Source organism: Cupressus sempervirens, chromosome 10 (genome assembly GCF_028749045.1).
Source record: "Cupressus sempervirens isolate cs-2001-9-10 chromosome 10, ASM2874904v1, whole genome shotgun sequence".
Taxonomy (NCBI): Eukaryota; Viridiplantae; Streptophyta; class Pinopsida; order Cupressales; family Cupressaceae; genus Cupressus; species Cupressus sempervirens.
In genome coordinates this window covers 915,145,742-915,167,503 of record NC_143127.1, presented here as the reverse complement: position 1 = coordinate 915,167,503, position 21,762 = coordinate 915,145,742, and the positions used below count along the sequence as shown (strand labels likewise).

Sequence of the window (21,762 nt, the reverse complement as noted above, 5' to 3'; positions counted from 1 at the left end):
GATGTGCTACTATTATGAAAGGGTACATGTTCTTGGTCAAAATTGGTTTCACAATGAACATGAGATAATCAATATACGATGGATAAAAAAATACAAATTGGACAAAATTGATTTCATTATTAGGTAAATGTTTATTAAAAATCCCATTTTCACAAAATTGAAGTTTGAATGTTAGGTGAAACTAAATAATTTATTTAATATACATCACTCTAGAATTATACACATGTGTAACTCAATCAAAATATTAGAAATCCCAAGTCACTTAAAAAGAATATAAATTTAAATAATTAAAAAATGACCATCCAAAAATAACTATATATAGGTTTCTAATTTCAAGATAGATTGATTGCTCATTGTATTTATTGCATATTTAAAGAGAGCTACACAATTAATCTACTAGAATCTTCTTGCATGGATTAAATCTAAAAGATGAAAGTGCTTATGAAACCTTTTGTTAGGAATGGATGTTGTATACTGTAATGATCCTCTTTATCCTAAGATGTATATCACTCAATCAAATGGTAAGTTTATTTATTGAAAGCATTACTGATAAATTCTATGTTAACATGGAATATTGACACACACACACGCGCGCGCGCACACACCCACACGCACATGCACACACACACGCACACACACACACACACACACACACACACACACACACACACACACACACACACACACACACACACACACACACACACACACACACACACACACACACACACACACACACACACACAAAATTAGTACACATCAATCAAGGGCATCATATTTAATTATCCTATGATTATAATTATATACTATTATTATTAGAATAGAATATAGTTTATGATTAAAGGTAAAAATAGATTTTTTATAGGGAACCCAAAACTCTAATAATCATTACAAAACATTGAAAATAGTTCACTGGTTTAAATGGTACTGATAAAGAAAATCAACACCCCCAGACATCAAACAACCCACCATAGAACCAAGATTAACTAAGATCGACACCACCAACAACAAAAATTATAGACATAATCTTTGGACTCAAAAAGACTAGTAAGCTAGATAAATAATTGACCACACTTCAAGCAAGCTCAAGAGTCATCTCCTCCCTCATTTCCTTCATCTTTTCCATGCTCACTTTGACATCCTCCTTTTTTAGCTCAGGATTCTTAGCCTTTGGTTTCCTAGTTGTTGGTTTGGTTCTTTTTCTAACCAGAAACTCTTCCACACCCTTACGGTCATCCAAGTCTAGCACAATAATATTTTCTACAATCAAATCAACATTACCTACAATTTTTTTCATGCTCTCCACCATCATCTCCAAAGTTTCTAGTAATTTTTGACCATGTTGGTAGTATTTTCAAGGTTCTCAATTCTATCCACTAGCCCTAGCAACAAATTGTTCTTCTCCATACCATACCCTATAGTATTATTCACATGTCCCTCATTAAGATTGTTCACCACTTCTTCCATTTTGGCATTTATGAATCTATAAGTCATGTTGAGCTTTTAAATTAAATTGAAGGTCCATTGCTCCATTCTGAAGGTACACATGGACATATTTTTCATAGTTTGAAACACTCCTAGAGGAGGCAGTATGTCCATCCCTTTTAGGCCCTCCTCCATCAACTTCGCATCAACCTCATTTAAATCAACTAGGTTGGGCATTGGAAAAATAATTTTACTTTCCTCACTTTTATCTTATATTATTGGTAATGTTATCTTCAAAGGATTTGAAGCACAAGGCATCTTTGTCTAAATCTTCCTCATTCAGATACCTCCTTCTGCAAAATATCTTTCACTTCCTCTAAATGAACAAAAATAGGGAAAGGGCATGTACTCAGTGACCTTAACATTATTTCAACCGACCAACCAAAATAATTACTCTTACCATCCTCCTCCATATTTAGACTAATCACATCTTCCTTACTAGCACCTTTAGCATCAAACATAATTTCTTTCTAATTAACATTCTTCTTATTTCTTTTCACAAACCCCATTTTTGTTTCACCCAACTCCACAATCATGTGCTTTCTTTTGCCTTTGCTACTAACAAGATTTTTAGGGTTTTTATCAATATTATTAGAAATATACCTAGGGAGGGTCTCCATAACATTATCCATGATAAAGTCAAAAATAAATCTCATTAACTCTTCATGGAGAATGGGTTTCTTCAATTTCTCCTTAAAATCATTAATGTTATGTGCTAGAAAAAAAACTAAGTAAAATGAAAAGAAAATCTTAATATTTTTTCTAAAATCATTTAGTGGAAAAAAATTTTATTTATGACCCCTATCATACCTCCCATCCAAAGTGATGTACTTAATTATTACTTTTAGCACCAATTTCTACAATATTTTTATAGAAGAAAAAGCAAAGACCCATCCCCTTTCTTTAACCAGAGCCCCATCATAAGATTTTAGGAATTTCCTAACCATTTCTACTACAATCTCTTTATTTTAGTAAAATTCCATACTATTGGCTTTAAGATTAGTTACAATCATTACAATGTTGATGTCTAGCTTAAGGTGTCTCCTTGCTAAGGTAACCATGCCAACAACCCATCCATAGCCAAACACCTTGATGATCTTTGGTTTGGCATCTTTCACTCTCTTCATATAGGGCACCAAACCACCCTTATCCAACTTATCCAAAATCTATAGTTATTTCCTCCATTAATCATAGTCCCCAAGTTCTGACCATTTAGAGAACCACCCAGCTTAATATTTCTCCAACTTTCCTCTACTAGAATTTTTTTCCAAATGAAACTTTCCTTTCTTAGAATAGAGCCAAGATAAATAAGAAAAATGAAAATCATCCACAAGGGATGGTAAAATCTCTAATATTAGTACAATAACTTTCCATAAGTAATGCCATCATTACTATGCATGTCCCTAGGCTTATCATTCATTAATAATCAATTATTTATAATCACTACCTTATATAAAAATTTATCATCATCAATCATAGCTTTTAAATTTTTTATCATTTGATATTATCATTCCAAAGAATGAGCTTCGAGCTTATCATAACCACATTGCCAAGTACATCTACCATTTTATTATCTTTTGTGTACATGTGTCTAGTAACCACCAAGTCTAAATTATTGATAGTAATTTTGTACTCTCTCATGATATTAGCTATGTTCCACAAGGCCATAACCTTTATCATTAAATAATTTAGAATATTGATAGAATCCCCCTTAATCAATCACAGTTTGTAGTTGCACTTTTGTGCTAGCCTTAAACCATGGAGGAGACCCATAGCTTCAACTAAATGATTTGATTGACCAAAAGCTTCAAATGGTCAAAGAAAATGGCCAGATTCTTGAAAACGACCTTGCCAAGGGCTTGGTATTTATGTCATGCATGAATGAAAAATAAAAGATAAGGGAGGACCCAAGAACTCAACCTAGATGAGAACCCTTAGAGTTTTACTATCTTAGATAGAATGTCTTGAGACCAATGTTAAAAGGATAGAAGGGAGGACCAAAGGGGCCATAGATGGTGGATGAGAATAGCCTTCACATCGAAAGGGTTGGAAGCATAGAGCAAAAATAAATTATTTGTGAGGTTTGGAATGTCAGCAAGTTAGACTCCATGAGAAGTCTAGGCATTGGCCACCCGTTCATTCAAAATGATTTCAAGAGGATTTCTACCCATAAAATAACCTACTAGAAGGTATTCTTTTTAAGCCAGTCATAGGTCCTATTAAAATATTGGTCATTAAGAACAAAATATGAGATAGTGCAAGGAAGTAGAATCCCCAAAGGAGATGTCCTAGCCCCTAGTAAATAACCACAGATCAGAAGCACAATAAAAGATATGAGATCTGATAATAAATAAATCTCTTTATTTGTAAAATAATTGATTACATGCAATGTGTTGGGCTATAAGGCCTTCTTGGTTATGACCAAATAATGTAGTAATTATAATAATAGTCCTGCAAGATCCCTTAAGATCCAATCCAAACACTAGCTAGTCTAGATTCATACTTTGGTAGAAACCTCCAAGGTAGATCTAAACTTATGCTCACAAGCCCACCAAGAAATCTCCCTTTTTCCTAAGCCTTAGCTACTAGCCCTTCTCAAATTTTACCTAAGATTTAGGTGTAAACTACCTCACCTTTGGCACTCTGTCCACACACTTGGGAAAACTTTTCTCACTCAGCTACTCCATCTTCTTAGTAAAAGCTAGAAATAAGACATGACCAAACATAAAAAAAATGACTTCCATGTATGAGTAGCTACACCAAGTATAATAGAGCCCCTTCCTTGACCAAGCTACTTGGTTAATACAAGAACCGAGCAATGCAATATTAGCTAATTTCCCCAGTGTATACTGAGTTCTACTCCTTTGGTGACTAAGTCCCTTCATTGACTGAGCTACTTAGTCAACACTACAACCAAACATCACCAAGATTCTAGTGCATGCCAAGTTCCTTAAAGAACTCCAAAGTAGTCACTCAAAAAACCCATGCTAATCCTACATCAAACTTCCCAAGTAAATAGAAAAATATGTCCCACACTTTGATGCCTAGTGAAAGATCTAATCCAATTTTTTTCTTCACCAAAAGCTTCCACTCCAACAAGGACAAGAAAACCAGCATGCACATCATCCAAATCTACTCTAGCCATTCAAACATCAGAAGCATATGAATCACCACTAACTAATTAGAATGCAACTTATCATAGCCATCCATATTAGCAATAAGTGCATCCAAATCCACATCCATAATGACTTGTAGATCCAAGACCAAATCCACATCAATAGCAATATGTAACTCCTCAACAACACATGCCAAACTCTCAATACTAGCAATCTCATTGCTCACAACACGATGCTCTGGAACATATAACTCATCATCCATAACAATTGATTATCCATGACCAATTGCTCTATAATTTCCATGTCAAATCCAACTAACAGATCATCAAAATAAAGCTCCATCCCAACATTAATAATGTTAGGAATATCCTCAACAATAGCCTCAAGTTTTTCTATAGTTTGTGCATTAGACTCCACAAACTAATCAACAAAACTAAACCTCTTTGACCTTGACCTTGCTATGAAATATTCCCTCTTCAACAAGTCTTCAACATGCCAGACAAATGTCTTTCAGATTTGTAGACTTCAGCTCCACAAGCATCTACAAAATTCAACAATCCCTTCCTTAACTTGATTGATTAATCTAGCTTCGAACCAAGCTAACATCTTTGAAAAACTCTTCTTCACCACATCATGGAGGTTCACAATAATCCCAAGGTCCAATATTCTCAAAGCCATCTTCCAAAATCTTCACAAACCCTCTACAACAAATTTTTCATTCACACCTTGTGACAAACCCAAATTATTTGTGATTTAGATTGCAACCTTTCACCTCGCATGAACAACTAGAAAAAAATCAAAAGTCTAGGTACATTGATCTACAATAGAAATCACACAAAATCTCTATAATCATGCTCCAACAAGATCAACCTTACATCTTTGCATCCATTGATCCATCTATATGTCCTCTAGAATTGTAAGTTAGAACCACAATCTTCTACCTCATGTCCAATTTATGTAGGACTCCATAAAGAATGATCCACCACAAGATCAAGATCTTCTTAGATCAACTTCTCCAACACAGGTTCCTAGTGCAAACTCCTTCAACTTCAGTGATTTGTCTACATACTCAGGAACAATTGTTCTCTAATACCATCCAACATAGTGAAGGGAAGGAGAATCCTCAAAGGAGATTTCCTAGCCACCAACAAATAACCACATAGTGGAAACACAATACAAGATACAAGAGATGATATCAAATACAAATATTTATTCATAAAATAATTGATTACATGCAATGTGAAAGGTTGTAAGGCCTTCCCAATTATGGCCAAATAGAATAGAAATTACAATAACAACTATGCAAGGTCCCTCAAGATCCAACCCAAACACTAGCTTGTCCAGATCCATACTCCAATAGAAACCTCCAAGGAAGATCTAAACTTGTGTTTGCAAGCCCACCAAGAAATCTCCTTATTTCCTAGGCTTTAGCTACTTTCCCTTCTTAAAGTTCACCCAAGGTCCAAGCATAAAATGCCTCACATTTGGTGCTTTGTCCACACATTTAGGAAAACTTCACTCGCTTACCTACTCCATCTTTTCCATGCTAGATCTCACACTCAATAAATGACTCACTCCATTGAATGAATGAATAAAGACTCCAAAAGACCCCCTTACTTATACCCAACTAAGCCATAAGTTGGCCTTAGATATTAAAAATTAAATAAACCCTAGCATTAAATGCACATTTAAGCCATAATTTGGCTTAGAAAAAAATTTAAATACATCCAAATTAAATGCCAAGGTCAACTCACACTAGAGAACAAACATAGACAACTGAGGAAAACTAGGAAATTAGATATGACTAAGCATCACAAAACCATCTTTCAGTATCAACAACTACACCAAGAATAATTTACCCCCTTCATTGAATGAGCTACTCACTCAACACAACAACTGAACCATGCATTATAAGTTGACCTCCCCAGTGTATGTTGAATTCTAATCCTTTGGTGATCAAGTCCCTTCATTGACTAAGCTACTTGGTCAAAACTACAACCAAACATGACCAAACTTCTAGTGCATGTTGAGTGCCTTTGATGACTAAGCAACTCCAAGATCATCAAGCACCTCTTCTTTGACCGAATAATACTCCAAGTATTCTACAAAGAAAGCAATCAGCATTCCACCAAGAACTCCAAAGTAGTCACTATCAAAACCCACAATTATCTTGCATCAAAATCAATGGAGAAATACCTCATGAGACACTTTCAACATAAATTTACAAGGGAATTTAATTGGGGGACACACCATGAGAATCTGTAGCGATAACTCTAGAACTAAAATCACATGTTTGATCTAAGTTTGTTAGAGCCATAATAAAAATCCCTTTGAATCTCTCAATAAGTAAAGTATGACACATATATAGGAGAAGAATGATTCAAAAATATGGTTATATGTTTAACATCTAAACATATCAAAGAGAAATTTAAATATTTAAACATCTATCTATACACATGCACATAACATGTAAATTTATGTAGCTCATTATAATCAAAATGGGTCCAAGGATGTAGTCAAAAATGTTAAAAGATCGTCAATTTCTTATAGGGTCAAAATATGTCCTATAATCCATAAATCCAGCATCTAATCTCTAAAAAGATTTGAAAATGTACAAAAGAATCATAAGGGGATTTATGTCATAATAGGGAGTCTAGGGAATCTTATATTGTGAGATCATCTTAAATGTTATCATGTCTTAATAGGTCCTATTATTTGTGTTCATATGTCCTATTATGTCATAGAAGGTCATTTTAGGGGTTCCTAACAATTTTTATATCATAATAGGAGTTTCCTTATGTGATAAAAGATCCTAGTAAAGGGCCTTAGGTGCCCCTAAGGGTCTTAGATGTTCTAAATGGTACAAGGATGTAAAGGATTGTATTTTAACATCTAACTATACATGTATACCATTTAAATACATAACATAGACAGACATAGAACACACACATAACATTTATACATATAATAAATAAATTTAAACATTTAACTATATATTTGAGATAAATCGTCTGTAGTTTGAAAAGCAACATGTCTGTACATTTTCACATACATTTGACTAAGCAACATTTTCAAAGACTTGAAAATATTTCCTATTATTCCCTAATAACAAATTTCTAATATTTTATAATAACTTAGTTTCCTAACTAAGGGTTTCTAATATTTTATAGCTAGAAATTATTCTAATTTTGACTACATTAAAAAATTATAAAATGTTGACAACTGTTGAAAATTAAAAAGTAAATAAGATAATTGAATAACATATATTTTAAAGTAAAAATTTTAAATAGGAAAGAAAACATTATCTGTGTTTAGTATCAATGATGGTTGAAACAACTTAAAAATGCTCATGGGATGGCCATGATAGTCTAGGCTATGAGAGAGTTTGATATAACACTTAAGGACTATGAGCATTTTCTGGACTTAATGTTTTTGATGTATTAAAAAGAAGCCAGCAGGGGGCCTGACCTTGAAGTATAGTAGCCTAAAGAATAGTCAATACTCACAACCCTACAATTTAGCCTATGACTTTTCTAGACATCAAGATTTTCTTATTGATCAAAAAATGATCGAAGTTGTTCTTACTAACAATATTAACATAAATAACCATATTAATAGAAAGTCTAAACAAAAAATTATTGTGGCAGCATAAATTACAGGTGCTTCTATGTAACCAACAATTATCCACCTTAACAAAAATTGGCTTGAGTGACATAAAGTTCACAATATACCATATCATAAATAAAAACTAAAAGAAAAAAGAGCACATGGGCCAACTCTCTTCTTTATCATCTGAGTTCTCTGTAGTTGGCTTTTCCTCCTCCTTGATAGGCTCATCCAATAGGGTCTTGATCTAGTCATCTACAAAAAAGCCATAGAGTAAGCTAGTGGTTTCATTTTCTTTTCCCACTTCCTTCTTCTCCTTGTTCACGAATATAAAATACAAAGTGGTGGCCGTCAAATGCATTACCTTCATAGAAAACTTACAAGGGCCCCAAATTTATGGTACAGTGCCTCTTAATTATAAATTAGGTCACACATAGACTTCTCGAGCCTAGCCATTCATTTTTTTTTAGTTAAACTCTTCATGGTGGTGACTCCCCATCTTCCCACCACCCATAGTAGCCTCCTTCATTAGGGAGCTGATATCCTCACCCAACCTCTTGTCCAGGAATGAGTTGCCTTCCATGGTATCAAAAACATGGGATGAGCTAGGGATATCTTTGCTCCTAGAGCTAGAGTGGATCACTTTTATCTTCCTCTTACTAGTAGGTTTTGTTTCACTCTCCCCTAGATTCTGACGTTGCTTTTTTTTGGGGGGGGAGTCCTAAACTTGTCCATTTTGAGCCTCTTGTTGGATCTCTTAGCAACTTTGTTGCTCCACCTAGTATTAATATCTAAGTCAATAAAGCTAATTTCTTTTTTGGTAACAATGGAATTTTTTATAGTGCCCTTTGAGGCCAACCTAAGGCTCAGGTCAATGGAGGATTTGGGAGTCACACTGGCTAGGGGATTAACAAAAAGAAGTGGCTTGACGAAAAGTTGGAATTTGTAGGGTTTGAACATGAAGGCCTAATGTAGGATATAAAAGGGTTTCCCTTCTTCCCTCTTTTTGTAGACATGAAAAACACTATACTCCATCAAATATAAAATAAGGTGTAGGAAAGAGATTAAGTCCAGATTTCTAAAGTGATTTGAGATAGGGAAGTGGTAATAATTCAACACCTAGAACTAGTCCTCATTCATAATATAGCACATGACGGCATAACATACAATTTCCCATGGCTTAGAAAAGTCCTCATGAGAGAAGCCACCACACATGCACGTAGGTTCCTCCTTAGGGTAGAAAAATTTATGTATATTTATTTCATCCAAAACTTTGGGCTACTTATGCCATCTCTTGCCTTTGAGACATAAGGCACCCACCTTAGTAGTGAGATCCTCCATCATTTCAAAGGCTACCCCATTAATGGTCACCTTTCTGTTAGCCCAGGAATTCAAAAATTTCAAGGACACATGCTTGTCATACCTTTTTGGAAGTAGTGTTGATGCTTTCTGTGTGGGGGAGCATATGTGGTCGAGGAGAGTCATCTAGGACTCTTTGTAGCTAGTATGAAATAATTCCTTTGAATCTTGAGTTGGTTGAAGACTTCAAGAACTTGATTCACATGATGATGCCTTTTTTATTGATGTCAATGGGGGAGACATTAAATGAAAAATATCTTCTAGTAGTATGTAGGAGATGTATATGCGAGAGAGATGTACCAAAGGGAGATTATCAAATTGAGTTATATCAATGGAGGAGAAGTATAAATAATTGATTCCATCCAAGTAAGAATGCTGAATCATTGATAAAGGGTTGTTCCTAAGAGTTTTAGATTTGACTGATGAAGAGGATATGAAAATATGAGAGAAATAATAGAGTCAGATATGATAGTGAGTGCGAGGTTTTAGGTTTCATGTGTAAAAACTTGTAATTACTATGAGCTGATAGTGTTTTGTAATTGCAACAATATATTAATGAGGTCCTATTGTAATTTATTGGGACAATGTCAAGGCCAACTCAAGGAATTATTTTAAGAATATTATAATAAAAGAATGGTTATTTTCCTTGTAATGTAGTGTGTAAATGTGTGCAACTAAGAATCATTTAAGTGATATGTGAAGTTTGTAAATGCAAGTAAGCGATCAAAGAGATTAGTGTGACACAAAGTTAAAGATTTGATATTGAGGTCTATGAAGGTATTTGTTATGTTATTTACACAATAAGAGGAAAGAGAAAGAATTTGAGTTATGAAGATCAATTTAATTTATATTACTTTGAAAGGAATAATACAAAATCCAGTTGGACAGTGACTTGTCTTGCCCCTAAATGTATTTGGAGAGTGGTCCATTTTCCTTCTACAAATCCTAATTCCTAGTTAACACAACTCCTAATAGGGTTGGAATCTCCTAACAAGGATTCAAGGTATTCAACTTGTAGAAAAAATTGAGAGTTAGGTATAGAGATATTTTTAATAGACTTGAATCAAGGTAAATCTCTTAATAGAGCAGTCTTAATAGATATTTGTAAATCTTTTAATAGAGTCCTTAATTAGTTTTAAGTGACAAGTCCTCTAACCAAATGAAATCTAATAGTTTGTTAAGTCTTTAACAGGATAGACTACCCATATAATAGATCATATATTATGGTCAAACATTGTAACCTTAATTGGTTAACTTTATTAGTACAGTAGTGATAATTTTTGGGTGTTATCCCCACCCTAGTTTTATCTTCACCTTGGAGAAATTTTTGATAACAAATATTGTGTTATGTATTATTACTTTCATGCATGTGATTGAATTGATTTACATGTTATATCAAGTTTACATTTATTGTATTACATGCATAGGTTATTATTGGATATGGATGAATCTATGAAATGGCATAAAGTCTTATAGATTCTAATTCACCTCCCTCTTAGTATCTAGTTTACTCCTCTATAAATAAATAATTGGTATCAAAGCACTACTTCTTTGAAGGAAGCTTAAAGCCTTGGAGATTATGCCTTAGAAGATGGAGGTTTTCAAACTAATGAAGACTATTGATTAGGTGATCAACATCCAACTCACACTACAGAAAATAGAGCAGGCAAGAAAAGATTTTAAGGGTTCCCTAAAAAGGAGAAAGGAAATTACCATTCAGATAAAGAAATTCTCTTATGAAGAAGCTAAAACTAAAGGACTAGTTGAACCAATCAATCCTAATGAGAAACCATTTGTTGGACTACTTGAAAAGAACAAACTGCTCAATGAAGAGATAAGGGTACTGAAAAGAGAATGCGAAATCCAATTAGTGAGACTATGTGAAGTGATTTAAAAAGAAGAAGTTGAAGAATATAGAACTATGGTAGAAGATAACAAGAGGTTGATGGATACTAGACTAGAGGAAAGGATATTAAATCTACATAAGATTAAAAATAAACAAATGGGTCTGATGAATCAACTAATGGTTTCATATCAGATACTGAATTTCTTTTCTTTCCTTCTTGAATTTTCTGTCAAGTTCTTTTAATTCAAGTGCCTAACTCTTAATAGTATTTATATTATTTCTTGTCTCTCATATTCCTATTTCCTAATACTCAATATCCAATTGGTTATCTACATCATATTTGATCTTGCCATGATATTATCATCCTACATTTTGTCATTTCTTCTTCAAGGTTAACATTCCAAGCATTCCATGCTTGATTTGGCTAATTAGGCTTGCAAAGCTTGTGTAGGTATAGGAGTAGGTTGGGGAGTTGAAGCTTTGAGATTTTTTTGTAACTTCAAAAAGGGTATCCAAATAACTATTTTTTTTTCTTGTTTCAGCAAAGAAACACAAATTTTCTTTCCCAAAACCACATAAAGGGCTACAAGGGCAATCAGGCCTATTGAGAGCAATTTTGCAAAATACATGTTAGGAGAGTAAACCAATTGTGGAAACCTCATGATTAGGTGTTCCTTGAAGTGTCTATGTTGTTAGTTTGAAGCAAGAAGTTTATTACGATCCATATCTCAAATTTTCTCATTTTTCCCTTATTGCTTCCTAAGTCTTGAATAGGGAATGTGATCAAGTAGTTTTGTCAAGTTGGGTAGAAGTTTTCTCAATGTTGTAACCAAGTTGGAAAGAGTCTTTAAAGACACTTAGGAAGGTGGGAAATGTCATTTTCCTTAAAAGAATTCTTATTGGGAATCCACCAGCTTTTGGTGTGAGCAATTCACATCATTTTGGATGCAAATTTCACTAAAATGAAATATATGAAATACTTAAAACATAAAAAACATATATATTATGATAACCAATAATGTCATACATGAAAAAATATATAATATATTATAATAACCAATAATTTCATACATGAACAAACATATAATATATTATGATAACCAATAATGTCATAAGTCTAAGAATGTCATGCATCAACTATATGTCATACATCAAATATAAAATGTCATATATACATCAAATGTATGTCAAATATATCCACTAACATAATATCCAAGATATATGTCCACTAATTCCTATACATGTGTGTCTATCCCTCTATTGTGTCCTACCCATGAGGGGAAGGAAACAAATCCCTAGAGGTTTTTGGTCATTGCATGGAGAGAGATGATGGGGATGATGGGGTCTTCCTTACACACTTACTCATGCTCTTTTTTAGGCTCCTCTCTAACTAGAGCTGATACAAATAAAGTATATATGAATCAATAATTATTATACATTAAAATCAAATATACGTACACACAAAATTAATTATTTTCATTACGTCATCAAACTGTTACTCTATACATCCACCTTAAAGGCTCTTAGACAATCAAGAGTAGCAAGGCCATACAAAAATTCAATCAATATAATCACTTGATAATACTTATAAAAAACATTTGAAATTTCAATACTAACTATTACAAATAATAACTAAAACTATGAAAACTCTTTCATACCTCGATCAATGGCTTTGAACTAGCCATCATGGTAGCAACTCCACAATCGATGGACTAGTGAAGATTAGGAGTCTCAAACGTCAATAACTCCAAATCATATAATAAAATTTACATCTAACATGAGACATGAAACAAATATAATCAAATGAACTAAACTAACATGAAACAAATGTGCCTCTAAGAAGCTCATTTCATTCTTAGGCTTCAAGTCCCTTAGGAATGTCAATGATCCAGTAGAGAAGTAATGCACATGGATATAAAAAATTTGTCAATCCTTCATATGATTACTTAATAAATATATGTATTATTTAAATAATTATATTGATACATGCATCTCGACTCATCGATAGGACATAAAATGGGGCTAGGAAATCTATACTAGGTCTATCAACACTCTTACCTTGAATTTTGAACAATGTGAAGATATGCTAATTAATTAGGCATTCCCTATACATATGAAATGTGATCAAATTAGTTTATTATAATTGCAATTTACCTATTTTTCACTACCAAATGTGTCACCCATGAAGTCATCAGTGACTAGCCTATAATTCATATTGTCTCCAACATGACTACCAAACATGTATAAGGATCTACATGATGTGCATATGTGACCATGATGCAAAGGAGACTTCTCCTCAAGTAATGGACTAGTGCAATGAATGAGGGTCTGTGTCAAAGCATTGATAGGACCCCTAGAGTACTAGTCTCTACATGTTCCTCCACAACTAAAGAAATAATCACATGCTCACCATGTGGCTTGACAATAGGTTCCCTAACTACATTAGGGTCATGACATGCTTCTCCTCCCCACCTCTACCCTAAGAATCTAACATATCAAGATAATTGCAGATCTCCCCAAGGATAAATTGACAACACAATTTCTTTTAGAAATACATTGGAACCTCATGATTATTGCATGGTAGGGCATCCAATACCATTCACCGTCTATCCCAAAAGTTATTTCTAATATCATCATGTATGCACCAATTGATGGGGAACCCTTTACTTGTATGTTAAATAGTGTCTTGTTCTCTAGGATTTCTAAACAATGCACATATCCTACCTTTTTCTATATCCTTTTCTTTTGCATCTTTATAGGATAATTGTTTGCATAATATCTTCTTTGTTCTTCTCTATTAACATGCTAAATATCTAACTAACCACTAACATAAGCTTCATGGTTCATAATGAACTCAATGGAGTATGTCAATTGTGTTTTCATAGGATTAATTTCCTACAAGCTTTCAACCTACAAATTATTTTTTCCCTATTTCTATTTCATTCATTATATTGTCTTGGGTCCCAAAAGGAGATCTTTCAAGTGGTGGAGGTTGTGGAATTACTTGCTCTTCTTGTGGAGAGTTTTCATTTTGATGTTTTTGATCAGGGTGAGGATTTCATGGTTGATTTTTCACATTTCCTAATAAGAAACCAATTTCATTTTAAATAAATAAAAAAATCTGAAGTAAAACTAAAAACCATACAAAACAATACCAAAACATACAAAACAATGTAAAAAGAAGAGTACGAAACATACTTGACGATCTTGATGTTGATCTTTGGCAATGAGGAGGCATCTTGAGGAGGAGAATGAGGAAATTCTTCAAATTCCAAAAAGCATGTGCATGATGTTGAGGGGAAAGAAGAAACCAGTACAAAGAAATAATGGAAAATGGAATGGGCTATGCATTTGCAGTTCATTTATAGAATTTTTAAAAAGTGTGCACACTCTTTGGCTTGTGCTCCATAATCTTCAAGGATTGTGGAGCCCAAGCCAAAGTACATGCATGCTTTTATAAATTTATAAATTTGAGTTGTGTGTCATCTTTTTGGCACAACAACTTGGTGCATTTGCCCCATTTATATTCTTAAGATTTGTGCCTGATAGGAAAGGTGTAGATGATGGATTACAATCTCTCATGTGAAACTAAGCTAGGAGATCCCTTGAACACTTGAATTGAGAAATATTGATGCTTGATTCATTTTGGTTAAGTTCAAGGTTGAGAAAAAAGTGTAGTTGATCCATGTCTATCATGAAAATATGTAATGCAAAGAAACTTTAATTGCACAAATAGATGTTGGACAGCTACCTACGATTAATAGTTCATCTAAATAAAGAACTAGATGATTGATAAGGTGTCATATTTTCCCCTAATATAGGTATTTAGAACATATTTGTATCAAATAAAAATTTGAGATAAAAGATAAGAGTCCAAATTAGCATACCATGCTCTAGGTGCTTACTTGATGCCATAGAGGGACGTCTTGAGTTTGCATACCATAGATGAATTCATTACATACCCTTGTAGCTACTCCATGTTAATTTAATCATTAATATTAGTGTAAAGAAATGAATTATCCAAATTCATGTGTTGGACCTACCACCTTCTTGTTTCTACAATGAAATGAGACAATTGAATAGAATCCAATTTTATCACTAGAGAAAAACTCAAATCATAGTCAATGTCATGAACTTGTTGAAATCCTTTGGTACTAACCTTTTGTTTGTGTATTTTCATGTCTAGCGACTATTTTATTTTTCATATAAATCCACTTACATCACTATAGCATGAGTGAGATTACAAGGAAGTGGAATGAACTCCAAATTTTGGTTTACAATGACGGAGTTGTAATCCTCATTTAATGTTACTTCCCAAAGTTGATTCATAGTATCTATGCATAAGTCAAAGGATTATATCCTCGAACTATATATTGATGCATGGGTATGAGAAGCTTAGTTACTAAAGTGTATGTAGTGATTCATATGTTTTAACTAAGCTCCTAGTTTTAGATTAAGGTAAAAATAGGTTTTGAAGGGTACCCAAAACACTTTACAAAAAAGAAAAAGAAAAACCAGTAAGCACAACCAAGTTTTACAAGGACCTAAAACCTACAGTTTAAAAGTTACAAAATAAGGTTTTACAAGGACCTGAAACTAAAAAATAAGACCATAAAATGAAAGTAGGTTTTATAAGGACCTAGAACCTAGTTTTTAAAACAAAAAAGAACAAAAAACAAATAAAAAACCTAGACCGACAACTAGTTACTAAGACCATCCCCTAGAATAGAGACCAATGGCCAAGGACACCATTATTTGTTACTGTAGCTCTTTGATCATTTTTACCACCTCTTTGCTTTCCTTTGTGGTGCTTTGGATGGTATCAACAGTAGATCTCCCAATTACCTTAGTTTCCTTCTTTCTTGAACTCTATCTTGCTCTTTTACTTGGACCACTTGGAGACATGATTTATTCATCAGTTCTCTTCCCTATGCTAGCAACAGCTACACAAATGCTTGAAGTAACCACTCCATCTTATTGCCACTCTCTTTGATCAAAAGATGAAGTTTGTGTTCATAATCCTTCAATTTATCTGGTATATTACCAACTTGAACTTCCATCTCAATGATATTTGTATGGTCAACTTCTTGGTCATGCTACATCTTTCCCATTTTATCATAAGGTAATATAAATATATATTTGAAAATAAATCAAGAATCTGATGTGGATCCACACATGCATGACCCTGTTCATCTAAATTAGATTCATAAGTATCATAAACCATATCAATAAGCACAAGAATGGCAACGTGTTGTTTCTGAGATGCATGCAAATTTATTTCATCAATGTATATACTCCTCTTAATGAATTTTTTTTTTTTTGAGAGATATAGAAGTCCATATCCTATTAACATCATCTGGATATCCAAAAAAATGAATAATTTTCTTTGACACTTCAAATACTTTATGTTCTAAGTAGGAACGTGAGCCCATGCACATACTCTAAAAATCAAAAAATGTGAAGCTTATTAGTTACATGACACTCTATAATTCAAAATGTTTTTCCCTAAAATAGGTTTGTGAGAAAATATGTTTTATATTTACAAAGTATAATTGATTTATTTATCCGTTGTTTTGGAAGAAAGAGATCTTCCATGCAACATGCAACTAGTTATCTCCTTCAAGGATTGATTATTCCTCTTAGATAAAATATTTTGTGGTGAATTATAACAAACTCTTTGAATGAACTTTATTGTGTTTTCATCAAAAATGTGTTGAGTTCAGTGAATTCATTGATCATTTTATTCAAATATATGATGAGTCTATTCATATATCCAATACATTTAAGCATCTACCATTACTAGACCTATATATATAACTTCACATAATTGATATCATTAATGGACATTAATTAGAGTGGAAGCAAGGGGATCAGTCTCAAGTCCACAAAATTTTGTATTAGTTGCAAAGGTTAAGTTCTGGGGGTGAATTAATACTTATCAATTTTACTAAATTTTACTTTTAACTTATAACATTTTGTTATGTTCAATAATAGAGATTTTGGTATTATCAATATGTTGAAATGAAGATGCATTAAGTAAATAATAGTAGTACACAAAGATTCACACAACCATAAGATATGGATTTTAGGTCTATTAGAAACCCTTGATCAAAGGTAAAAAAAAAAAGGGTGGGGATTACCGACAACTTCTTTACTTTGGTAGGAAAACATTTAATGTTAGGGCTTACAAGATGTCACCTTCTAAGTCACTCCCTCGATAACATGAGTGACTAATACAATGTGAGTTGTATCAACAAGCTATATTAGGACTACTCTATAAAGAGATTTTGTCCTACCTATGCATCATTCAACTTGTACAGGGTTTACGAAAGTTCTTACATTCAACTTAATAGTCTTGTTAGAGACTACCTTGTTAAAGGATTTAGAAAACATTGTAGAAAAATGGTTAGGCTTCCTTACAAGATAACTAATCTGATTATACTTCTTTCCAAGCTTGATAGATCCCTTAAATGGGGTCAGGGGACATTTAGAGAACACAACATTGAGAAGTAATTTGTAGTGATAGAAAATAGTCTTGGAATATTATCAAGGGTGCAATGATAAAGTTAGGGATAGTAGTAGAGGAATATCAGTGGGGAAAATTAAAAGATTGTCGGAGTTTCCTAGTAAGAATGAAGAATTTTGTATCTCTTTATTTGTTGAACTTCAATATAATTTCTCATCTATAGAACTAGTTTTCCCTTACGATTTTTTCAAGGGACGATTTATCCAAAAATATTGTGATCATTATAATGCATATTTCTTTCCATTTTTTTTGGTGAATTCATACTTGTATATTTTTTCAACATTAACTATGAATTAGTTTTTGGTAGTTAAATAATTAATTGTAACAGATTTCCACAATCCATAAAATTCTGTATTCGCTTCTGGGTGTGATTGTGTATTTTTTTAACATCAACGTTTCAGATCATACTCTATGATCCATCATCAGGATGATAAAGAGAGCTAAGAAACAAAATGATATGTTGCATACCAAGCAAAGCAATAAGAGGAGAGGGAGAGGTAGGTGGGAGTGACACGTAAATCAAGAAAAGCTACCTACTGAAGAGAGAGAAAAAACTTGAATAATAAGTTGAAAACTAAAACTAAAGAATTAAAAAAACTAATTAAAAACTAATAAGAGAAGAAAGGGAAACTAGCAAAGAGGCACTTAAGGAAAAAACCAAATAAAACGATAAGAAGAATACAAATTAGGCTATATAAATGCATAAACAGAAAGGAAAGACCAAGCAAAGAAGCAAATGGAAGGATAGGGAGAAGGAAGGACAGAATGGAGAAAGACAAAAACAAAAAGAGAGGGACAGGGATTGAAAAAATTAAAATTAAAATTGAAAATTAAAAATAAAAATTAAAAAAGACAATAAATTAATAAATTAAAGGGAAGGAGAGACAAAAAGAGTAGGAAAAAGACCAAAAAAGAGAAACCAAATATAAATATATATGTACCTTAAAAATAAAAGTCAAAGCTTGTAAAGGAAGTGATGGGGAAAGGGGGAAAAAAAGAAGAAAAATTAAAAAAATTAAAAAATTCAAAAAATTAAAAAGGAATCAAAATAAGGATTAAAGAGGAAGAATAATAAAGAAGGATAAATAAATAACTAAAAAATAAAAGGATAGAAATGGAAGAAACCCAAAAAAAATAAAGGAGGAACAAAAGGAGAAAGAAAGACAAGAAGGACCCCCAAAGCAAGAAAGAGAAAAATGAGAACTGACACAAAAGATTTACAAAATATAAATTAAAAGAACACAACGAACAAGAAAGCTAAAAACTAAAAAAGACAAAACCTAGCCTATAAATCAACAGAACCGCCTGAGGGAAAGGAGGGGGTGGGGAAGAACCAGGCCAAGGAAGGAAAGGGGGAGGGAAGAGAGAGAAGGAGATTGGAAGCCGGAGGGAAAGGGGAGGACGAGGGGGTAGGGGGGTGGCAAGAAAGACGCAAGCGCTACAGAGACGAGAGAAGGAAGAGAAAAGAGAAAGAAGGGGGAGTCAACCGGGGGAAGGATGGGGTCTGTTGATGGAAGATAACAGAGGGTGCCACGCTTGGCTAAGGCCCAACCATCATCATGATTGAGGTTGGAAGGGTGGTTGAAAATTTCAATCGCTTCCTTCATCTTCCTCTTAAAATAGCTATCCTCTTTAGCGAGGATCTGAGTGTTCTCCAAACAAATGTGATGTTTGGTGGAGGAAGAATGCTCGGCTAGGGCCGATTTGTACACTCTATCATGCTTGATGTCAGCACTATGCTCCCTAATTCTTGTGGAGAACAATCTACCCGTTTCTCCAATGTACGGAGTCCCACAAGAACAAGAAACTTTGTAGACACCCGAATCAGCGAGAGCGTTTTGAGAGTCTTTGAGAGGGGGCACGTGATTCCTGATAGTTGAAAGGGGTTTGAAGGCACAACGAACTCCTTTTTTGAGAAGGATTTTTGAAATTTTATGCGAGATGCCCTCAATGAAAGGAAGGATGAAGAAGGGGGTAATGTTGAGCTGGGAAGGGGGGGTTCTTGGGGTGGAGTGAAACAACTTGGCTAGCTTGAAAGCTTTGGAAATATTTTGGTTGGTGTATCCATTGAGCCTGAAGACTTTGCGAAGGTAGGAAAGCTCATCGTCAATGTTGTCCTTGTCACAAATGCGTAGGGCCTTGAGAGCCAGGGTTTTGAGCACTCCAACTTTTTGGCGAGGGTGGTGATGGGAAGAAGAATGGAGATACAAATCAGTGTGGGTGGCTTTATGAAACACTTGACGACTTAGTGAGCCGTCCGATTTCCTTGAGAGTAAAACATCGAGAAATGGCAGACGCCCATTCCTCTCTAGCTCCATGGTGAAGGAAATACAGGGTGACACCATGTTAAGATGTGCGTGAAATTCTTCTAATTTTTGGAGACCATGAGGCCAACAAATGTTGGTGTCGTCAACATAGCATTTCCACCACTTAGGCTTGAAGGGGAAGGAGTGTAAAGCCAAATCTTCGAAGTACTCCATGTAAAGATTGGCAATGATAGGAGAAAGCGGGGAGCCCATAGCTACACCATCGACTTGTTCATAAATAATATCTTGGAAGGTGAAAAAGGTGGATCTTAAACATAACTCCACTAATGTGGCCACCTCTTCATTAACCTTGCGTTTGACAACTTCGATGGAGTCCGAAATGGGGACCTTGGTGAAAAGGGAGACCACATCAAAACTGACCAAAATGTCGTCATTTTCTAGTTTGGCATCTTTGATGAAGTCAACAAAATGGTTGGAGTCTTTGATAAAAGAGTCACACTTACCCACTAAAGGGGAGATCTGCTTCGCAAGGAACGAAGCAAGAGGGTAAGTGGGTGAGCCAATCGTATCAGCAATGGGCCTGAGAGGGACATTGGCTTTGTGGATCTTTGGGACTTTGTAGATATTATTTATGAACAAGTCGATGGTGTAGCTATGGGCTCCCCACTTTCTCCTATCATTGCCAATCTTTACATGGAGTACTTCGAAGATTTGGCTTTACACTCCTTCCCCTTCAAGCCTAAGTGGTGGAAACGCTATGTTGACGACACCAACATTTGTTGGCCTCATGGTCTCCAAAAATTAGAAGAATTTCATGCACATCTTAACATGGTGTCACCCTATATTTCTTTCACCATTTAGCTGGAGAGGAATGGGCGTCTGCCATTTCTCGATGTTTTACTCTCAAGGAAATCGGAAGGCTCGCTAAGTCATCAAGTGTTTCATAAAGCCACCCACACTGATTTGTATCTCCATTCTTCTTCCCATCACCACCCTCGCCAAAAAGTTGGAGTGCTCAAAACCCTGGCTCTCAGGGCCCTTCGCATTTGTGACAAGGACAACATTGACGATGAGCTTTCCTACCTTCGCAAAGTCTTCAGGCTCAATGGACACACCAACCAAAATATTTCCAAAGCTTTCAAGCTAGCCAAGTTGTTTCACTCCACCCCAAGAACCCCCCCTTCCCAGCCCAACATTACCCCCTTCGTCATCCTTCCTTTCATTGAGGGCATCTCGCATAAAATTTCAAAAATCCTTCTCAAAAAAGGAGTTCGTTGTGCCTTCAAACCCCTTTCAACTATCAGGAATCACGTGCCCCCTCTCAAAGACTCTCGAAATGCTCTCGCTGATTCGGGTGTCTACAAAGTTTCTTGTTCTTGTGGGACTCCGTACATTGGAGAAACGGGTAGATCGTTCTCCACAAGAATTAGGGAGCATAGTGCTGACATCAAGCATGATAGAGTGTACAAATTGGCCCTAGCCGAGCATTCTTCCTCCACCAAACATCACATTTGTTTGGAGAACACTCAGATCCTCGCTAAAGAGGATAGCTATTTT

General features: G+C 34.4%; 1 protein-coding gene across 1 annotated transcript; it reads right to left on the bottom strand.

The window, feature by feature from the left end:
- Positions 1–19,230: 19,230 nt before the first annotated feature.
- Positions 19,231–21,091, bottom strand: LOC149536977 (uncharacterized). Its single transcript, XM_089806390.1, has 2 exons — positions 21,060–21,091; positions 19,231–20,878 (listed from the first exon to the last, which is right to left on the bottom strand). The coding sequence occupies exons 1-2, from the start codon at positions 21,089–21,091 to the stop codon at positions 19,231–19,233; spliced, it is 1,680 nt and encodes a 559-aa protein (XP_089662516.1).
- Positions 21,092–21,762: the final 671 nt, after the last annotated feature.